This window comes from Neomonachus schauinslandi, chromosome 8, assembly GCF_002201575.2.
Source record: "Neomonachus schauinslandi chromosome 8, ASM220157v2, whole genome shotgun sequence".
NCBI classification, from domain to species: domain Eukaryota; kingdom Metazoa; phylum Chordata; class Mammalia; order Carnivora; family Phocidae; genus Neomonachus; species Neomonachus schauinslandi.
In genome coordinates, this window is record NC_058410.1 from 22,159,807 (window position 1) to 22,180,367 (window position 20,561).

Below are 20,561 nucleotides of genomic sequence, written 5' to 3' on the forward strand. Positions count from 1 at the left end.
CCCGCCCCGGGCCTGCCGCCACCGCCCAGCCCACGGTCGCGGCGGGTTTGTTGGGCCCCTGGCGGCTTCGCCTCCCGCGGTTTCAGCGGCGTTCAGCACTTCCGGGTGTTAAGTGCATAAGGCACCGCGTAGGTGCTTGGGTGAGCATTGCATTTCTCTCCCGCGGGACTGCCAGCGTCGGCGGGCGCTTCGTGCAGCCCTGGCTTCTCAGCCTCTTGCTGGTTGCACGTGTCAAGCTGGAGTTGCCACACTGTAACCACCGAGTGACTAAGGCGGCAGAAATGATTCCAGTTGTGTGGGGGGTCGTCCGAGGAACCGCGAGGCTTCGGCCTAAACGGTTGTCCATCGCTATTCTGCCATAAAGTATGGTTAAGACATAAGTTATGAGTATGTGAAACTTCTGTTCATTTGGACATGCATTGGCTCTTTAATGTTAAAATGTTAACCATGTGTGGCTCTAGGAACTAAAAAAAGGTTCTAGAGGGGAGCCTGGGTGGCCCAGTCGATTAAGCCTCTGACGCTTGATCTCAGAGGGGGTCTTGATCTCAGGTGCTGAGTTCAAGTCCCTGTTGGGCTCTGCGCTGGGCCGGGAGCCTACTTAAAAAAAAAAAAGTTCTAGAATGTTATCTTAAAAAGACTCCCTAATTATTATATGAAAAGTGCTGCACAAATATTGCTCTTGAGACTTTATTGAGATCTATGTAAAAATGTGCATGTAATCTGTTATAACTTTGAACTGTTTCACCTACCTTTCTGGATTAAATACTTCAGGTATTAAGTTCTTCAAGATAGAAATGTTACCAAATGTATATATATAATGTGCATACATATATAATGTATTCCTGTGTAAAATAAGAAAATAAAGGAATATTTAACTCTATTTTATACTATATACATAATATGCATCAAATTTAATATCTACAATATATAGTAGATACAAGAGTATAAACTATATATATTATATTAACATTACATGGTATACATTGTACCACTTTCTACCAATACATTGACTTTCTGTAAACAGTAACCATTTTCATTAAGTTAGGCCAACTGATGTAAAAGAATGTGTAAGCTATGGGGCACTATTCATACACTCTTTTGAAATCAACTTGTAAAACAAGGGACTCTTTTTTCCCATACGGTCTATTACCAGACATATTTACTTCAGGATGTTATAAATCTTCGTTTGCAAGTTTTGTGCTGTAAGGCATTTTGAGTATATTTTTGAAATGTTTCAGATTAGCCAGGTACATAAACTAACAGATTTTCTTCCCCTAATGTTAGGATGTAATAAATTATACATTATCATTTTGTTCAGCCAGGAATATTAGGTAAATATACATTTGGTGCTAGAAGAGGATTTGATGTTAATTGAGACTATTGCTATGCCCAAAATACCTAGTTTTGAGTTATATTATTCTTGGCAATGGTTAACTTTTCATTTTCTACAAATAAACACAGGGTTGTTTGTTTTGACCTAGGAGAATAAAGATACTGATCATACAAAACTAACTAGAATATATTTCTGATGGTCTGGAGGTGCATTAACCCTGTAGAAGATTTGTTTTTAAAGATTCTATTTATGTATTTATTTGAGAGAGAGAGAGTGTGTGCATGCAAGTTGGGGGGGTACGCAGAGGGAAAGGGACTTTGTGCTGAGTGTGGAGCCCTACACAGGGCTGAGATCATGACCTGATCAACCCTGAGATCATGACCCAAGCCAAAACCAAAAGCTGGACACCCAACCGACTGAGCCACCCAGGCATCCCAACTCTGTAGAAGATTTTTTAATTATCTATGGTCTCCCTCTGTGTCTCCTCTGAACCTCTGCTCCCTACCCCAATTTAACTCAGAACAGTCAGCAGTGGAGATGAGTATATGTGATGTCCTTAATAGCAATTCAAACCCAGATATAAATGATGGGTTTTTTATAGTAAGTGCCTCTTTTCATCTCTATTAGTATGGAATTTGAAAAGTAACTCTAGACTATAATAGAGAATGTAGGTTCAAATTAAACTGTGCGGGGAGAAAAAGAAATCCCTCATCCTTGTTCAACCTTCTGACTGTCCCAGTTTGTCTTTTGTAATTCAGTTTGTTTGTTTGTTTATTTATTTATTTATTTTAAATATTTTATTTATTTATTTGACAGAGAGAGCACAAGCAGGGGAAGCAGCAGGCAGAGGGGAGAGGGAGAAGCAGGCTCCCCGCCGAGCAAGGAGCCTGATGTGGGGCTCGATCCCAGGACCCTGGGATCATGACCTGAGCCGAACGCAGACACTTAATTGAGCCACCCAGGCACCCCTGTAGTTCAGTTTAAAACGCAAAAATGCATCATGGATCAGTTAGGATACTTTCACTTCAAGGTACAGAAAACCTAAGTAAATGATGTAATAATAAGGGTTTGTTACTCAACATAAATGTAGAGATAGTTTTCTCATTGATGAAATCAAAGAACTAACCTATTTCTGTCATCCTCAGCCTGTTGACTTGTCCCTTCATGGTCACATCATGGCAGCCAGGCATTGCTTCACACAACCTTGTCCAAAGGCAGGAAGGCCTTGCTCAGAATGGATGCACAACAAGTAATCCTTAAAGGCTGAGTCAATATATTAAAATAACAGTATCATTTTAATTTTACTGTTGCCAACTACCCCATTTGTTCTTTGCTAGTGAATATAAAAGATGCATGTTGTTTTAGGCATGTGATCTTCCTTTCGAAGACTGTGTAAAGATACATACTACATATTGTGATTTAAAAATGAAGAATTAAGAGCAAATAGGTAGCTGAGTTGTCTAGAATGTTCAGAGGGATAGATGGAGAGCGAGGGAAGTTTCCATTAAGCTTTCTTTAAGGCAAAGTCAAACTAATGGGGAAGTGAGAAAGAATTTGGGTAATATTTGAGTAAGGGGGAATTAGTAAGGGGAGTTGGGGCAATTATTTCAAATGTTTATGTGTATGCCGTTTATGTGTTGTGTCTCTTCCTCCCTTAGGTGGTATTGGCAAGAGAAAAAGATACCGACGTATGTGGAATTTATGAAAAATAATTACCCTCCTAATTTCAAATATGAAGATTTCGGACCACTATTTACAGCAAAGTTTTTTAATGTGAGCCACTGGACAGATATTTTTCAGGCTTCTGGTGCCAAATACATTGTCTTAACTTCCAAACATCATGAAGGTAAGTAAGTGCAACATTTGCAAACACTGACAATAGTTATGAAATGTAAAGTAGTTCTTTTGGAAGAAGAAACTAAAACACATGAAATCAGTTTTCTCTGAGGAACACCAGTTAGTGGCTACTGACATTTGCCTGTAATTTAAGGGACCACATATTCCATCCAAAAACGAAAAAAAAAGAAAAATGATCACATTTTGTTATGTGCATATTTAACAATATTTCCAAGATTTCATTTGAAGCTATTTGAAGTGAGATGTGGGTTGCAGCTCCAAGTTTATAATTAGAATTGCCCTCTTTTCTTTCCCTTTTTTTTTTAGGTTTTATTTATTCACCTATTTGAGGGAGAGAGAGAGAGAGAGTGAGAGCGCGTGCGCTTACAAGCTTGAGTGGGGGGAGGGCAGAGACAGAGAATCTAAAGCAGACTCTGTGCCCAGCCCTGAGATCATGACCTGAGCTGAAACCAAGGGTCTGATGCTTAACCGACTGAGCCACCCAGGCGCCCCGCCCTCTTTGCTTTCATTGCACTTCCGTAATACATTCTGGGAAGGCTCCATCACCATGGGGATTATGCTGCTGTAGTCTTGTGTCATTATCCACACACCTTGCTGCACCTTTGGCCAACTCTTAGATAGCCCAATGGTGGACGGTTTGCTAGTAATGAAAGCGACACAGATCACCTAGAAGGACAAAGACAATGGGACTGTAATGGGGCCCACAAATGTCAGAGGTGGTGGAAGCATATCTAAAAGGAAACATGGTGGTTGTATTCGTCAAGGTTCTCCAGAGAAGCAGAACCAAGTGGAAGTATGATATATAAAGATATTTATTATAAAACACTGGGTCATGCAGTTATGGAGCTCAGAAATCCAGATCCAGGAGAGCTGGCTGTACAGTTCCAGTCTGAGGCCAATGGCCTGAGAACCAGGAGTGTGGATGATGATTTAGGTTCTTGTCCAAGTCTGAGTCCAAAGGCAGAAGGTGTGAGCTCAGACAGGCAGAGTTCTTACTCAGCCTTTTATTCTGTTTAGGTCTTTAACAGATTGGCTGAGGCACACCCACGCTGGAGAGAGCTATCTGCTTTACTCAGTCTACCTATTTAAATGTTAATCTCTTTCTCCGAATCTCATCCCTGTGGGAATGCAAGCTTGGGCAGCCACTCTGGAAAACAGTATGGAGGTTCCTCAAAAAGTTGAAAATAGAGCTACCATATGATCTACCAATTGCACTACTGGGTATTTACCCCAAAGATACAAATGTAGGGATCCTAAAGGGTACGTGCACCCTGATGTTTATAGCAGCAATGTCCACAATAGCCAAACTGTGGAAAGAGCCAAGATGTCCATCGACAGATGAATGGATAAAGAAGATGTGGTATATATACACAATGGAATATTATGCAGCCATCAAAAGGAATGAAATCTTGCCATTTGCAACGATGTGGATGGAACTGGAGGGTATTATGCTGAGCAAAATAAGTCAATCAGAGAAAGACATGTATCATATGATCTCACTGATATGAGGAAGTCTTAATCTCAGGAAACAAACTGAGGGTTGCTGGGGTGGTGGGGGTGGGAGGGATAGGGTGGCTGGGTGATAGACATTGGGGAGGGTATGTGCTATGGTGAGCACAGTGAATTGTGTAAGACTGTTGAATCACAGACCTATACCTCTGAAACATATAATACATTATATGTTTAAAAAAAAAAAGAAGATAGCAGGAGGGGAAGAATGAAGGGGGGGGAAATGGGAGGGGGAGACGAACCATGAGAGACTATGGACTCTGAAAAACAAACTGAGGGTTCTAGAGGGGAGGGGGGTGGGGGGATGGGTTAGCCAGGTGATGGGTATTAAAGAGGGCACATTCTGCATGGAGCACTGGGTGTTATACGCAAACAATGAATCATGGAATACTACATCAAAAACTAATGTTGTAAAGCATGGTGATTAACATAACGTAATAATAATAATAAAAATAAATGTTAATCTCATGCAGAAATACCCCTATGGACACACTCAGAATAATATTTAATCAAATACCTGAGCACCCTGTGGCCCAGTGAAGTTGACATAAAATTATCCATCACAGGGGTCCTACATTAATAGGATAGTTTCCACCCATTACTGTTCTAGTATCCAGAAGATCAAGGAAGCATCAACAAATTGTTTACTATCCCAACCACATGATAATTCATTTGACAGTTTCCTTTGCATGACCATCTTTGCCTGGTATAAGAAATTTTGCCTCAGTGCCTTCTCCAGAGGTGGGGAGGGGAATAGGAGGGAAGAATCAAAACCAAAAATCTGTAATTATCTTAGAATACTTTTCCCTTTGGCTACATTCTAGTGGCTTAATGACTTTCTCCTATAGATGTTTCTCCTACTGAGGTAGATATTTAGAAAGTGTATTTGCTTGAACATGTTGATTTCCTGATGTCTAGGAACTCTTTAAGCTGTATGGCACAAAGTATTACATAGTGAGCTTATTTAAAAGCAAAACAAAATAACTTTTAATCATACAGTGAGGAGAGATAATGAAGCCCACATTTGTAAACTTTATAGGACTCATGTTTTCATTGCTTTATGGAAAAAAGCCCCCTGAGCTTGGTAGGCAGGAAGATCTCTCTGTGAGCTTTTATGGTGGTGATGAAGACCCACATGGTTTTTGTACTGTCTGGCAATAGAGCCTGTCAACTTGAAACATTTTTTTAAAAATATTTTTTCTTATTTTTAAGTAATCTCTACAACTGAACATGGGGCCCAAACCCACAACCTTGAGATCAAGAGTTGCACGCTCTATTGACTAGACTTCCTACTTGAAACATTTTGAATAGGACTTTAAATATTGACACGGCTTTGAAGCTTACCACAAATGCCTTTGGAACAAGAGTGAGCTGTTTTAAATGCTTCTTGAAAATGAATCTGAAGACTGTGTCCATCTTAGACTTGTCCTAATTCACAAGAGTAAATACAGAGTGCCTTATGTATGTCTATTCTCAAAGATTTGTTTAGATTTCAGTGGGATAGTAACAATGTACTTACGTTCCTAGGCACTAACTAAAATTTTTGAGGCTTTTATATTATTTCAGTTTATATAGCATTTCTATTATTTTTACATAGAACAATCTAAATGCAAATTCCTTTTAAAATATGAATTATTTCAAAGTGCTTATTTAATGGCAGACAGATTATTTTTCTTACCCATTTAATTGGTAGATAATTTCAGGTAGTTTAAAGAGCAACATCTAAGTTTATGACTTTAGAGAAGGATGAGATTACAAATGGTGGGAATATTTTAAAGTACAGAACTACTGGGGAAGAATATCTTTTCCCCTTCTGGTGATATAGGATGAACGATGAAGCTAAAGATGTACTATTAGATATGGATCGCCAGTGTTCTAAGACTCACACTACATAAAATCATTCCCAACCAGGGAACATACTTTAATCTTTGGTTTAGGAGACAAGTAAGAATCTTGCAGGAGTGCATTTCAGGATCTTCATTATAAGTAGTAGCAGTCAGTGTTTAGTATGGTAGATGTGGAAGATGTCCCCATCTTAGCTGTGATCTGTGTTGATTGTTGATTTTGTGTTAGACCCTCTGCTAACAGTTGGGCTGAGGATACAGCAGGGAATCCTGCAGGCATGATGCTATCCCTCAAGGAGCTTCTATTCTAAGAGGAAAAATATAGGAGATCGATCAGACTACACAGACCTTAAGGGGGTACCCAGAAAGTTACTAAAAAAAAACCCCCTTGGTTTCACCTTGTTGAAATTCTCATTTGTTGCTTGTATAAAAGTAGAATACGTGCTATGAGAAAACATGCCATAAAACCATTGTTGTAGAAGTTTTTATATGTCACATGTACTATCTCGTTTGTTTTGGCATTTATAGAGGTGGAAATTTGCTAAAACAAATTCATATTCTTACAAAGACTCAATATAATTGTGCAGGCTTTACCTTGTGGGGCTCAAAGTATTCATGGAACTGGAATGCTGTAGATGAGGGGCCGAAGAGGGACCTCGTCAAGGAACTTGAGGTAGCCATTAGGAACAGGACTGACCTGCGATTTGGACTGTACCATTCCCTTTTTGAATGGTTTCATCCACTCTTCATTGAGGATAAGTCCAGGTCATTCCAACAGCAACAGTTTCCAGTTTCTAAGACGTTGCCGGAACTCTATGAGTTAGTGAACAAGTATCAGCCGGAGATCCTGTGGTCGGATGGTGATGGACATGCCCCTGATTACTACTGGAACAGCACAGACTTCTTAGCCTGGCTGTATAACGAAAGGTGTGTATGCTATTAGATTGCTGTCATGACCCTAAATGTTCCTCATACATGTATACTGTTTGCTTTGTGAAATATTCCCTTTTAGGCTCATCTGTGGTGTGGGGTAGGAGGAAATCATTGTAAATAATGCCCATTAAATATATCAGTTTTTCCTCAGAGTAATCAATAAGCAAGAGTTACAAATCAGGAGTCAAATACAACTCAATAGTCTGATTTTGAAATCACTAAAATCATTAAAAATTTGGAATCACTACAAAAAGATAAAATCACAGAATCAAGAACTTTGAAGACATTAATTTTGTGGGTCCCCCTTTTCATCTCCTATTCTGAGACAATTCCTCACTGTTTGTGATTATGTGCTTTTCAATTCCTCTGGTTCCTTCTTTTTATCTTCTGACCCTTTGATAATCTTTGCTGCTCAGTCACTGTCACCGTTGTCTGCCTCCTCCTCTCCTTCATCAGCATTCTCACCACTTCCTGTTCTTTACATGTAGCTTTCTAGCATGTTCCAGACTGCCCCATTAGAACAGGGAGTTCTGGCTGAGCTCCTCTATTAGGCTTAAACCATGTGGACCAAATTTATATTTGTAACTAGAAAATACTCGATATTGTGTTCTGAAATCAGAGAGTGTTCTACGTGTGTTCCCTGGACACACTTGGGGTGTGCATAAGAATATTCTGGAGAGCTCTTGGCTACTTAAAGCAGCAGTTTCTCCAGGTACTTCTTCCAAGACGAAAGACTGGGAACCATCCACTTCAGTTTGTAAAGCAAACTGTCTCTTCTAAGTGGGGAGGTGCAGGAGCTTCACACCTGCTCCGATGATAATGTTGTGGGGTCTGTTTCATGCCACTGTAAATTCCATGATGGCAACAGTCCACTTGCCAGAGATTTTTCAACATCAGGCACAACTGTAAGAGGATGGCTAGAATATATGTATGAGATTATTCAGTCATAGGTGAGAAGAATGTTTTGAGTGTAAATTCAATTCTGGCTATCATAATATGTGGGAGAAGGAGCTTCAAATAATAGTATGATAGTCTTGTAAGTGCTCTATGTGCTGGTTGCTGGGCTAGGTGTTTTACATAAATTATTTCTGTTCTAATAACAGATGAGGAAATTGATTCTTCAGGAGTTAGGTCACTTACTCCGGGTAGGGAGCTTAGAAAGCGACAGCCAGGATTGCAACCAACCCAGGTCTATTTGACTTCAAAACCATGGGCTTTGCATTATGTTATGCTATATGATTTTTCAGGAGTGGATTTCAGTTAGACTTCTTTTCAGTGACATTTCCTTTTATGTAAAATATTTTATGTTTTATTTAAAAAATTGTTTCAGCCCAGTTCGGGACACAGTTGTGACCAATGACCGGTGGGGCTATGGTACCATCTGTAAGCATGGTGGCTATTATACCTGCAGTGATCGGTACAACCCAGGACATCTTTTGCCTCATAAATGGGAGAATTGCATGACAATAGACAAGTTTTCCTGGGGCTACAGGAGAGATGCTGGAATTAATGACTATCTTACAATCGAAGAACTAGTGAAGGTACAGTAAAATGTCTGGTGACTATTAAGGTAATATTCTTAATTGTGTGGGTGTGTGAGAATTATTTTTTTATAGTTTGTATAGCTCAATGGCCTGTATTTTATTATTATTCTATTTTCTGTGTTTTTCTGGATGGTGATTACATGCAGGTGTAAGCACACAAATAACAACATATTGTTAACACATTCACAATGGAATTGTCTCATCTACCTAAGATTATTTATTCTTAACTTTTTAGCAACTTGTAGAAACAGTTTCATGTGGAGGAAATCTTTTGATGAATATTGGGCCCACACATGATGGCACCATTTCTGCAATTTTTGAGGAGCGATTGAGGCAAATGGGGACCTGGCTAAAAGTCAATGGAGAAGCCATTTATGAAACCCACCCTTGGAGATCCCAGAGTGATGATGTTACCCCAAATGTGTGGTAAGTTCTTCTTGTTACCAAGTACTATTTGATGGAGGAAGGCATCTAAAATTTCTCAGAGGTATAAAGAGAAAAGTAGGATAAAAAAGGAAATTGGATGCATGCCTATTTAGACAAAGCACTCTCCAAACTTTAGAAGAAGTCAGCATGTTTTTGAACACTTACTGTTTATCAAATCGAGCTTAAATCATCTGTAGAAACTTCCTAATAGTGGGCAAATTTTAGTGAAAAAATCGCTCTACTGGCCATTCAGAAAAATGAAAGATGTTGAGGGGTTAATCCAAAAGGAATACTTCTGTTTAGTCATTTAATTGTAATTTTTGCAGCTGCTCCATCTTATGAAATTAGCAAGAAAGAGGTGTCAAAGGGCAGAAAAAAATATTGAAAATCAGCCCAAATAACAGCGTTATTTTAATTGAGAAAAAACTTATAATTTGTTCATATTATTCTAATAAATCTAAACCTACAGTTTCTTTAAAATTATTTTAACTTGCTAATTTTTCTTTTAACTAGAATCTTATTTAAAAGCCTTGCTTCAGGCTTATGTCTGAACTTCCATGTGCCAATGAGTATCTGAACTACACTTTGCAAATTTGATGGTTTCTGATGTGGGGTCTTAAAATATATAAGTAAGAGTAGTATCAGTGAAGCTCTAAAAATTCACCTTTTGTTGTCACCAGGTGAATATAGCCTGATCAAGTATAAACCAAAGATTAGACTAAATGTTCTTCTTTGATCCTATTTGACTTATGACTTAAAACTAATTGTTAGCTCACTGAAGAAAATAAAGTAAAACAATGTAGACAGAAGCAACTAATTGTAGAATTTTAGAATGTCTGGAAGAAAGCCATAGTGAGAACTCAGTACCAATCCTTCATTTTACAGAGACTAGTTTAAATCTGGTTTTGGAATTTGTGTCTGGGCATATATTTGACTACAAGGGGGTCTGATCACGATTTCACAAGTATTAACCATTATTCCATTAACTTTTATTTCAATAAATAAAAATAAAAGCCAAAATATTTAACAAGGCCTGTGAAGCTCCTTGTCTGGCTCCTACCAACTTCATCAACCCCACGTGGCCCGCCCTCCCCGCCCCCCAGTAGAAGCGCTTTCCTATACCATGCGTGCTGCCCCACCTTGCTACAGTCATCTGTAGACTCCCTTACAGTCCTTCAAGATTTCAGCCCTGGCTCACTGTCACTGTCCCCAGATCTACTCTTAACATCAGTTCTTACTGATTTGAATTATCTATATTCACATTTCTTTTAATTTGCTGGCCCCTCAGTTTCTGGACTCTCTGTTCTAGGGTTCTTGTCCACTGTACCTTTGCTACCCCCTTTTTGGGTCATGCCTTAGGTCCTGCATTACCAATAATTGCATCTCTTCCATGATCTCAGTTTGAAGCATTCTCCTGTGTCCTACCACCTTTTATATTTCAGCTCACTCCACACAACACTTGGGCTTCTGGAGGGATCTATAATCCACTAAGGATACCATCTGTAACTCTGTCACTTTTTCTCTGTCCCTCAGCCCTCTTCCTTATCCCAGTCAGATTCTGTGGCTCATCACTCCATTGCATACTCTTTTTCTCTCTGTTGTACTCACTTGACTTCGATTAAAACCTCAACTTTGGTTAAATTTAGCTGTACTTATTCCATGCCTGCCCATGGGTAGCTACATGTGACTGAAATACACAGATATAGACACACACACACTCACACATATTTCCTGGTGTCCCGGATCCCAACCAAAATTAGCCACTCAAGGATATTATTCTAGAAGTTCTCTCCTTTTGCTCCTCATCTTCAATTTCCGCTATTAGATCCTTTCCTATCAGCACACAAATGTATTATTTCTTACATCTTAAAAAAAGCCTCTTTTAACCCTTAGATTTCCAGGCACCTCTCCATTTCTCTCCTTTCTTTTATAGTAAAACATGTTAAATCTTTCTCTCTCCCTCCCTCTCTCTCTCCCTCCCTTTCTTTTTCTTTCCTTCCTTCCTTCCTTCCTTCCTTCCTTCCTTCCTTCCTTCCTTCCTTCCTTCTTTCTTTCTCTTGTTAATTCCAATTTCTTTCTCCAGTTTTCTCTTGCACCCACTCTGGTCAGGTTTCCAACCCCAGACTTCATAAAATCATTGTTACCAAGGCCCTTTAACCTGTCCTTTGCCAAATCCAGGGTCATTTCATGGTCCTATTTTCTGAGTTTATGGCAGCATCTGAGTCTGTTGATTGCCCTTTCTTCTCCTCCTCCTCCCCCTCCCCCTCCCCCCCCCTCCCCCTCCTCCTCCTCCTTCTCCTCCTCCTTCTCTTCTTCTTTCTTCTTCCTTTTTAAGGATTTTATTTATTTAAGAGAGAGAGAGAGAGTACAAGCAGGGGGAATAGCAGAGGGAGAGGCTCAGATCATGACCTGAGCAGAAGGCAGACAACTGACTGAGCCACCCAGGCACCCCGATTGCCATCTCTTCTTGTTGGCTGCTCCTTCTTAAGTGTCTTTTGCTGGTTGCACCTCCAGTTCCCAGGCACTAAACATTGAAGTGCCCTGAGGCTTAGTCCTTGGACTTCCATTCTTCCTATTTATTTTTATTCCCCAGGTGATCACATCCATTTTCACAGATTTAAATGCCATACTGATGACCTCTACAGTGCTGACCTCTTTTCTTGAACTCCAGACTCATATATTCAACTTTCTAGTCAGCCACTCCTCATGGAAGTATAAGCACCTTAAACCTGGTTTGTCCAAAACTCAGGTCTTAATTTTTAAATTTTGCTCTAAACCAGCTCCACAGAGTCTTCCCCATTTCAGTTAATGGCAGCTTCATCCTTTTAGGTGGTCGTGAGGCCCAAAATCTTGGAGTCCTTAACTCTCCTTTTACATTTCACAGCCAGTCCATCAACAAATATCATCGTCTTTGTCTTTGAGGTATATCTAGAATCCGACCACTTCTCATCCTCTCTTGTGGCAACTCTCATCATTTTACTCCCTGTTATCTCTCCCCTGGATTATTTCGGTGGCTTCTCGAGTGATCTGTTTCCATCCTTGCCCACTTAATCTTTCTAATATAAAACCTTTTTAAATAATAAAGCCAGGTTATGTCACTTCTATGCTCAAATTCCTCCAATGGTTTCCAGTCTTAGAGAATGAGCCAGGTCTAATAGCGGATTACAAGGTCCTATAAAAACTGGTTCCTTGAGGTGCCTGGGTGGCTCAGTTGGTTAAATGTCTGCCTTTGGCTCACGTCATGATTTCAGGGTCTTGGAATTGAGCCCCACGTTGGGCTCCCTGCTCAGTGGGGAGTCTGCTTTTCCCTCTCCCTCTGCCCTTCCTCTGCTCATGCTCTCTCTCTCTCAAATAGAATCTTAAAGCAAAAAACAAAAAACAAAACCCAAAAACCTGATTCCTTGCTGTCTGATCTTGTCTGCCACCCTGCTATCCCTCATTCTCATTCTGCCCTCTTTGCTGCCTTGTCAACCAGCCAAGCATACTCTTGCATGGGGACTTCTGTGCTTGCTGTCCTCTCTTCCTCCAGATATTCACATGGCTCTCCCTCACATTCTTCAGGTCTCCTCAATGCCACCTCCTCAAAGAGGTCTTGCTTGAGTTTTAGATTTAAAATAACACCTACACCTCTCGTTTCCAACCTAGCATGCTCTGTCCTCATGTGGCTTCAGTTTTCCCCATAGCACTTAATCACCACCTGCTCATTCTAATTTTTCCCACTACCATGTGAGTTCCATGAAGACAGGGACTATGTTCAATACCATGTCTCCAGCTCTAAAACAGTGATTAGCATTTTAAGATTTCAATAAATAGTTGTTGAAAAATTAAGTAAAAGAATGAGTGAGTACTGTTTCCTTTGTCTAGAGCTTAACGCTTCTTACATTTTCTCCTTTTTTCTCATTCATCCTTTAAGTCTTAGATTAAATGTTGTTTTCTTGGAGAGGCTTCTTGCTGATGGTCTAATTTAAAGAGATCCCTCTGTTAAAATCTTTCCATTTCCTTTTCTTTCATTGTGCTTGTTAAAACCCACACTTTGACATTATTTGTGTGATTACTGAACGTCTGTCTTCCTCACTCTAGTCTAAGTTCCCTAAGAACAAGAACTAAGTGTGTTTTTGTTTTCTACTGTATTCCTAACACGAGCCTCAGTACTTGGCCCAGCATTGACACATACATATCTGCTGAGGAGGGAATATGAAGATTTGAACCAGCAGGTGGAAAGCCATTTACTCTCACTTCTTACCTTCTTGCTTATATTTCCCTGCCTCCTTCCAGCTCCATGAGAACTGTCTGATGAAGAGTAATATTAGAAAAGTGCCTGTTCCTTTTAGTAAAGGGAAGTGGGGGGAGGGAGGTACTAGGATATTATGATTTATAACAAGTATATATTTGGTCTTGTCTCCATTTCTGGCACAGAGCTCCTAAAGCTCTTGGAATTTCCTAAGTGATGAGAACTATAAAGATGTCTCTTGTTATGTTACTGAGGTGACTTTTCCACTTCACCAAAGGGTGAGGCTGGTTGCCTGGAGATCCAACCTTGTGATTACAGGGTTGGAACTTCCAGTCCTAGATTGAGGAGAGAGGCTGGAGGTTGAATCAGTCACCAATGGCCATTGATTTAATCAGTCATACCCCTGTAATGAAGCCTCCATAAAAACCCAAAAGGACGGGGTTTAGAGAGGTTCAGGATTGTTGGGAGAGTGTGTGCCTGGAGAGTTCACGGAAGCTCCAAGCCCTTTCCCCATACCTTCTCTCTGGCTGTTTCTGAGTTTTATCCTGTTGTAACAGACTGGTAATCTAGTAAGTAAAATGTTTCTGTGAGTTCTGTGAGCTGCTGTAGAAAATTAATCAAAACCAAGAAGGACGTCGTTGTAACCTCCTTTCTATAGCTTGTGGGTTAGAAGACCAGGTGATAACTGGGACTTGTGATTGGTGTCTGAAGTTGAGAGTGGTGTAGGCAAGCAGTCTTGTAGGACCGAATCCTTGCCTGTGGAAATCTGACACTATCCCCAGGTAGATAGTGTCAGAATTGAGTTGAATTGTAGGAGACCCAGCTGGTGTCTGAGAATTGCTTGGTGGGATAGGGAACCTCCCCTCCAGGCCCCAATACACACACTGGAATTGGGAACCCCTTTTAAGTCCTTTTTACTCTACCATGGAGTTATTTTTCCTTCCCTCTATTCATGAAGACATTGGTAAATATTTACTACATGGAAGTATCTCTGTAAAATAATTCCAAACCTGACCTATAGTATTACTATACTTTTTCCCCCTTTAACCAGGTACACAGCCAAACGTAAACAAAAATTGGTCTATGCAATATTTCTTGAATGGCCCACATCAAGACGTCTGTTGCTTAGCCAACCCATAGCTACTCTGGGAGTAACAAAGGTAAGGGGATTTTATCTTTATTAATTATCTTTATTTATGTTCCTTTTATATCTTATAAGAGTACAGCAGAGCATTCTTATGAAACCTTTCATAAACTGAAATGGTGTAAAGCAAAGATGCAATTACCATTAATTTATGTGGAAGTTTTTTTTTTGAATAGTCCCAGACCCCAAAAGCAACCTCTCTTAGGCTCTTCTAATACCTTAGAGCATATCTTGCTAATGGATGCACAAAATGAATTGTGATAAAGCACAGATGCTCACAGACACAGCTCAAAGCTCTGGCAGCTTGATGCTGAGATGCTGAGCATGGGAAGGAACTTGTTGCCACTTTGGCTGCTGCTTGGGGTATGCACTGCCTCTCTGCAAAACAAACACTGAATGCTACTTTTACTTTTTGCCTTTTTTTTGTAAAAGTGAAAATCCTCTTTAGATTTCTTTCAGTTACAAAAACAGGTACTAACTACTGTAGGTCTTTCATAAAAGTGAAGTGGCATAACACAAACTTTCAGAAAGTGAGGGATACCTGTAATTTTAAAAATGAACTTCATCAATGGCAATGTTTGGCCAAAGCTTTGAAAGTTTTCTTTCATTTCCCAGAAAACTAAACTTATAAAACAGCTATGTTGTCTCCATGCATATCAGTGTAAAATAGATATTCTTTTTCACAGTTATTTTAGGTTGTTCAAGTTCTGCAAGCATCCAAAATGAATTCTGGAATTCATAAATACATACACATACAGACATACATAAAATGGATTCAGAGTCTCTCCCATCCCAGAACAAATCTGAATAAAAGTAAGATGTGTGGCCATACTATTTTAAGGTCATTAAAAAAATCTGGAGAAAGTTGTAACCAACACATCTGGCATTGAGTTCATTTTGATATATTTTATAGCTTATTTTTAAGAAACTGACAATTTCCTTGGATGTAAATTGTCCATATGCTTCTCCTTGCATCATTTTCCATATTTCATTTCTAACACTGTGGTTGATCGGGCAGAGAGAAAGATGGAGTTCAAATTTGATGTTTTATTACAGCTTAGGGGCCTGGGTATGACCTCATCTTTTTATTTTATCTGTATTCTGTTTGGCTTCCATTGATACTGTTAAATTCATGGGTTTTGTTTTTGTGTTGCTCTACATGGTAGGCAAAGTTTTCTTGTTCAAAATAATCACAGTTATGTAGGAAATTACTTCTATCTAGATCCACTTAGTATAAGATTAAGGATATAAAACAATTACAGTAATAATTGATCAGACTTATGTATTGTTAATTAGTTACTGGAAAATCCGGGAGGAAGTGTTGCTAGATAAAGGAGGGGGGCCTTTTTCCAAACATTCTGTGCACAACTATGCAGGTCTTATGTTGGGCAGATTGGTTCCAGAGTCCTTTTCCCCAATCCTCTCTTCAGTGTTTTCCCTACTCTGATACTGTTCAACCTTTACAATTCTTTTCCAACTCTTGCACACTTTTATATGAGAGGAATACATGAGCAAGACACATGTATGCACTCATTTGGATCAAGGGCTAAAATAATGTGTGAACCACTAAATAAAACCAAAAGATGAGTGTCCTGTCTATAGTGTTTTAAAGAAATACCAGCCACTCTTTTCCAATAAAGTGGGTGAGTCAAAGAGATACATTTGGAGATATTTGTGTGTGTTTTTAATTTCAGATTAAACTGCTGGGACATGGACAGCCACTAAACTGGACTTCTTTGAAGCCAAATGGCTTACTGGTAGAACTGCCATATCTAACCTTTCATCAGATGCCCTGTAAATGGGGCTGGGCTCTAGAATTAACTAATGTGATCTGATTTGCAGCAGAGAGGTTCATGCTGCAGGTACATTGAAGACTAGAAAATATCACGTTTCTGTAATTGTAGCACATAGAGAAAGCAATTGTAAAACTGGTCAAGGAAAGTCAAGTAATTATTTAGGCAATTCAGCCCTTTCCCCACTTACTCCTTAATATTTTTCCTAAATCACCCATGTAACTGTTTTAACTCTCCGGTATACTTTGCCATCAGAGTCTTTTCATATCGAATTTATTTCCATGTGTGATTAAGAGGTGGAAATTTTTGTTTTACAGTAGCTAGGAATTGGTGGTGGTAAGGACTGACTGAATTGTGTCTCCTGAATTGTGTCTCAAATTCATATGTTGAAGCCCTAACCCCCACTGTGCCTGTATTTGAAGACAGAGCCTTTGAAGAGGTAACTAAGGTTAAATAAAGTCATAAAAGTGAGAACCTAATCCAGTATGACTGGTGTCCTTGTAAGAAAAGAGACACTGTGGATGCAGCACACAGAGGAAAGGTCATGTGAGGACACAGGGAGGAAGCACCATCTGCAAGCCAAGGAGAGGGGCCTTAAGACAAACCCAAACTGCCAAACATTGGGCTCTCAGCCTTTGGAATTGTGAGAAAATAAATTACTGTGGTTTAAGCCACGCAGTCTCTGGTATTTTGTTATGGCAGCTCTAGCAGACTAATATAGATGATAGGTGTATAATAAATTTGGCCTAATACATATTTCCAATGCACACAGTAATTGCCTTTTTATAAAAAAAAAATTATTTTTTTCCCTCTTGGTAATAAAACTGATACATGTTTACTGTAGGTATTTTAAAACATACAAAAATGCTCAAAGCATTTTGGAAATGCTAAAGCCACTGTTTAGATCACCACTATTAATATTTTAGTACATATTCTTTCAGGGTTTTTGAGGTGGGGTGGAGGGGGTATGGGATTGGAGGTATAGGCCAATTTTTGTAGGTGAGCTAATTTGAGCTCCAACTTAAATTAATAAATATGGGCGCCTGGGTGGCTCAGTTGGTTAGGCAACTGCCTTCGGCTCAGGTCATGATCCTGGAGTCCTGGGATCGAGTCCCGCATTGGGCTCCCTGCTCAGCGAGGAGCCTGCTTCTCCCTCTGACCCTCCCCCCTCTCATGTACTCTCTCTCATTCTCGCTCTCTCAAATAAATAAATAAATCTTAAAAAAAATTAATAAAGATGTTTCCTGTATTTGCCTTCAAGCAAATTGAATTTGAAAACCTAGTTGAAAATTATGAATTCTACTCAAATCTTCCCTATGAAGCAAAATAATGAAGTAAAAATAATATTGATTTGATGTAAATTTAAATAAACACTGATTAGAGAACTCGCTCTCCTCATCAAAAGATGTTTAATTGGCCAGATATTTATTTGAAGTACTGCAGGTTCCATTTTATTACATTAATCAAATGCAGACATGTCACTGTTTCCAAAAAATGCTTCAAATAGAGAATGAAATCAAAGTACATATTTATTTCCTAAAATCATGCTAACATTGAAAACTTTTAAAAAAATTACTCATTGTTGAAGTTCCTAAAATCACCAGTTTTTGAAACCATGCCAGGGTATTTACATACATAAATATGTTAATAGTTCTAAATCCCAATTAATATTTTATTAGAGATCCAACTTGGATTGATTTATATGATCCCAAACACTATACTAAGCAAAAACAAAAATAGGAAGTTTAGTTATTTAGTAGCTATGAGGGAGCTAAATGACAAAATACAGTTCAGCATTTAACCCAACTATATAAAAAAAATCTGTGATATGAAGGCAAGAATTATAGTAAGGATAATTAAAAATCAGACCTCTCATTACCTAAGCCAATAGTTTTTATCCTCCAATCAAATAATCCTTTTCCCAGAGTTATTAAATAGGTACGAAATGGCCTGATTTGAATTTCAGTACCTTCTGATTTTCCTTTAATGAGAAATATTGAAGGCAAAGCCAACTAGATTATTAGACTGAATAATGTAGACATTGATATTTTAAATATGGATACCACTTTAATAAGATTCTATCTCATTTTCTTATGAGTGTCATATTCAAGCAACACAATTACTCTAAAAGATCAGGCTATTCAACTAAATATGAATCAAGACAACAGAAGATAAGACAGACATTTTGCCTTCTGTTCATTTCAGTTTTGTAAGTGAAAGACCTGGTTAGATAAAATCTTCCTACCTTCCAAGCAAATAAAATAAATGGTCTTATCAAATTTTTATATATACATAGTAACAAACACATTTATACAAGTTTGAAGGAGAAAAAGTAGAAGCAGTTTTAAGTAATCTCCATTCAGCCAATTTACTGGGTTAACTGATGCTCTCCATCTCCTTGGAAAAGCATACAGATGATTGGTTCCTAGGGCAATCTACATGCTTTCAGTTAATAGACTTCTTTCTGTCTGGAACACCCTTTACTTCGATTTCTACTTGTTGCAACATATGTCTACCAAGCTGAGTTGAGTTTGTGACTATAGTGGGTTGAATAGTATTTCCCAACAATTCATGTTCACCTGGAAGCCAAGAACGTAATCTTACTTGGAAATGGTGTCTTTGCAAATGTAAATAAAGTAAGTGTTGAGATAAGATCATACTGTACGTAGGCGGGTCCTAAATGAGAGTATCCTTGTAAGAGAGAAAGAACACAGACACACAGAGAAGGCCATGTGAAGACTGAGACAGAGACTGGAGTTTGCTGCTATAAGACAAGGGACACTTGGGCCACCAGAAGCTGGGAGAGCCAAGAAAGGACTGAATGGTCTTCCCTAAGGAAGCAAGGTGGGAGCAAGAGGGAGCATGGTCCTGCTGACACCTTGATTTTGGACTTCCAAGTACCAGAATGGTGAGAGGATAAATTTCTGTTGTATTAGGTCACTCAATTAGTTATAATTTATTACAGTGGCTCTAGGAAATTAAAACAGTTATCAAACAAACTAATTATGCCAGTTGAACTTTTTATCGTGATTATACAAATTGTCATAACATGAGTTTGAAGAGTTGTAGTCTCTGCAAAAACCAAGCTGAACTTTGGAAAGACTAGATAAAAGTGTGTTGTTTTTTTTAGGGGAGCTTGGCTGGCTGTCAAAGGAACATGCGACTCTTGATCTCGGGGTTGTGAGTTTGAGCCCCACGTTGCGTAGAGATTACTTAAAAATAAAATCTTAAAAAAAAAGTGTGCTGCCTTTTTTTTTTTTTAATTTAAAGGCATTGGTAAATTAATTGTGGGTGAAACAGTTATAAAAGATTGGAGGAAAATATAGCAAAAATCTACAAAAATTCTGTATCCCTGGTTCACAACTATATAATGTAATGCAATCCATATGATTTATACAAGAAAGATAATTAGAGGACACCTATAAGCAGACCTATACTAAAAAGATAGAAAAGACCTGGGTCCTACATTAAATAATTGACAAAGAATATTTAAAGTTAAAATATGTAAGAATAAAGTTTTTTTAAAGATTTTATTTGAGAGAGAGCAAGAGGGAGAGAGAGAGAGAGAGCGTAGGCACACATGAGCAGGGAGGGGGCAGAGGGAGAAGCAGACTCTCCACTGAACAGGGAGCCTGACATAGGGCTCAATTCCAGAACCCTGGGATCATGACCTGAGGCAAAGGCAGACGCTTAACCAACTGAGCCACCCAGGTGCCCCTAAGAATAAATTTTTTGTGTGATACCCTGTTTCAAGTGACCTTTTGGATGAACCAAACAACTAAGGGTCCCAGACAAGAGGGCTCTTACTGTACTAGTTGAAGACAAATCTGTAATGTCAATTAGCTTCAAATACACGTGGTTTTTACCTTGTCATCTCTTCAACTGCCACAACTCCACAGATGTAGAGGACTCCAGGTGAAAATTTTCAGCTGACCAGATTTTGATCC

At 39.0% G+C, this 20,561-nt stretch overlaps 1 protein-coding gene across 2 annotated transcripts in view; it reads left to right on the forward strand.

The window, feature by feature from the left end:
* Positions 1 to 17,284, forward strand: part of FUCA2 (alpha-L-fucosidase 2) — a 22,574-nt gene extending 5,290 nt beyond the window's left edge. Inside the window, exons 1-7 of one of the 2 annotated variants that reach the window (XM_044917391.1) lie at positions 2,519 to 2,582; positions 2,992 to 3,179; positions 7,131 to 7,470; positions 8,807 to 9,017; positions 9,256 to 9,446; positions 14,729 to 14,837; positions 16,516 to 17,284. In XM_044917391.1, the coding sequence (XP_044773326.1) occupies positions 2,572 to 2,582; positions 2,992 to 3,179; positions 7,131 to 7,470; positions 8,807 to 9,017; positions 9,256 to 9,446; positions 14,729 to 14,837; positions 16,516 to 16,656 (1,191 nt within the window). In that variant the 5' untranslated portion in view covers positions 2,519 to 2,571 and the 3' untranslated portion in view covers positions 16,657 to 17,284. Of the gene's footprint in view, positions 1 to 2,518; positions 2,583 to 2,991; positions 3,180 to 7,130; positions 7,471 to 8,806; positions 9,018 to 9,255; positions 9,447 to 14,728; positions 14,838 to 16,515 lie in introns of those variants that run through there. The other variant, XM_044917390.1, reaches the window with a different exon arrangement.
* Positions 17,285 to 20,561: the final 3,277 nt, after the last annotated feature.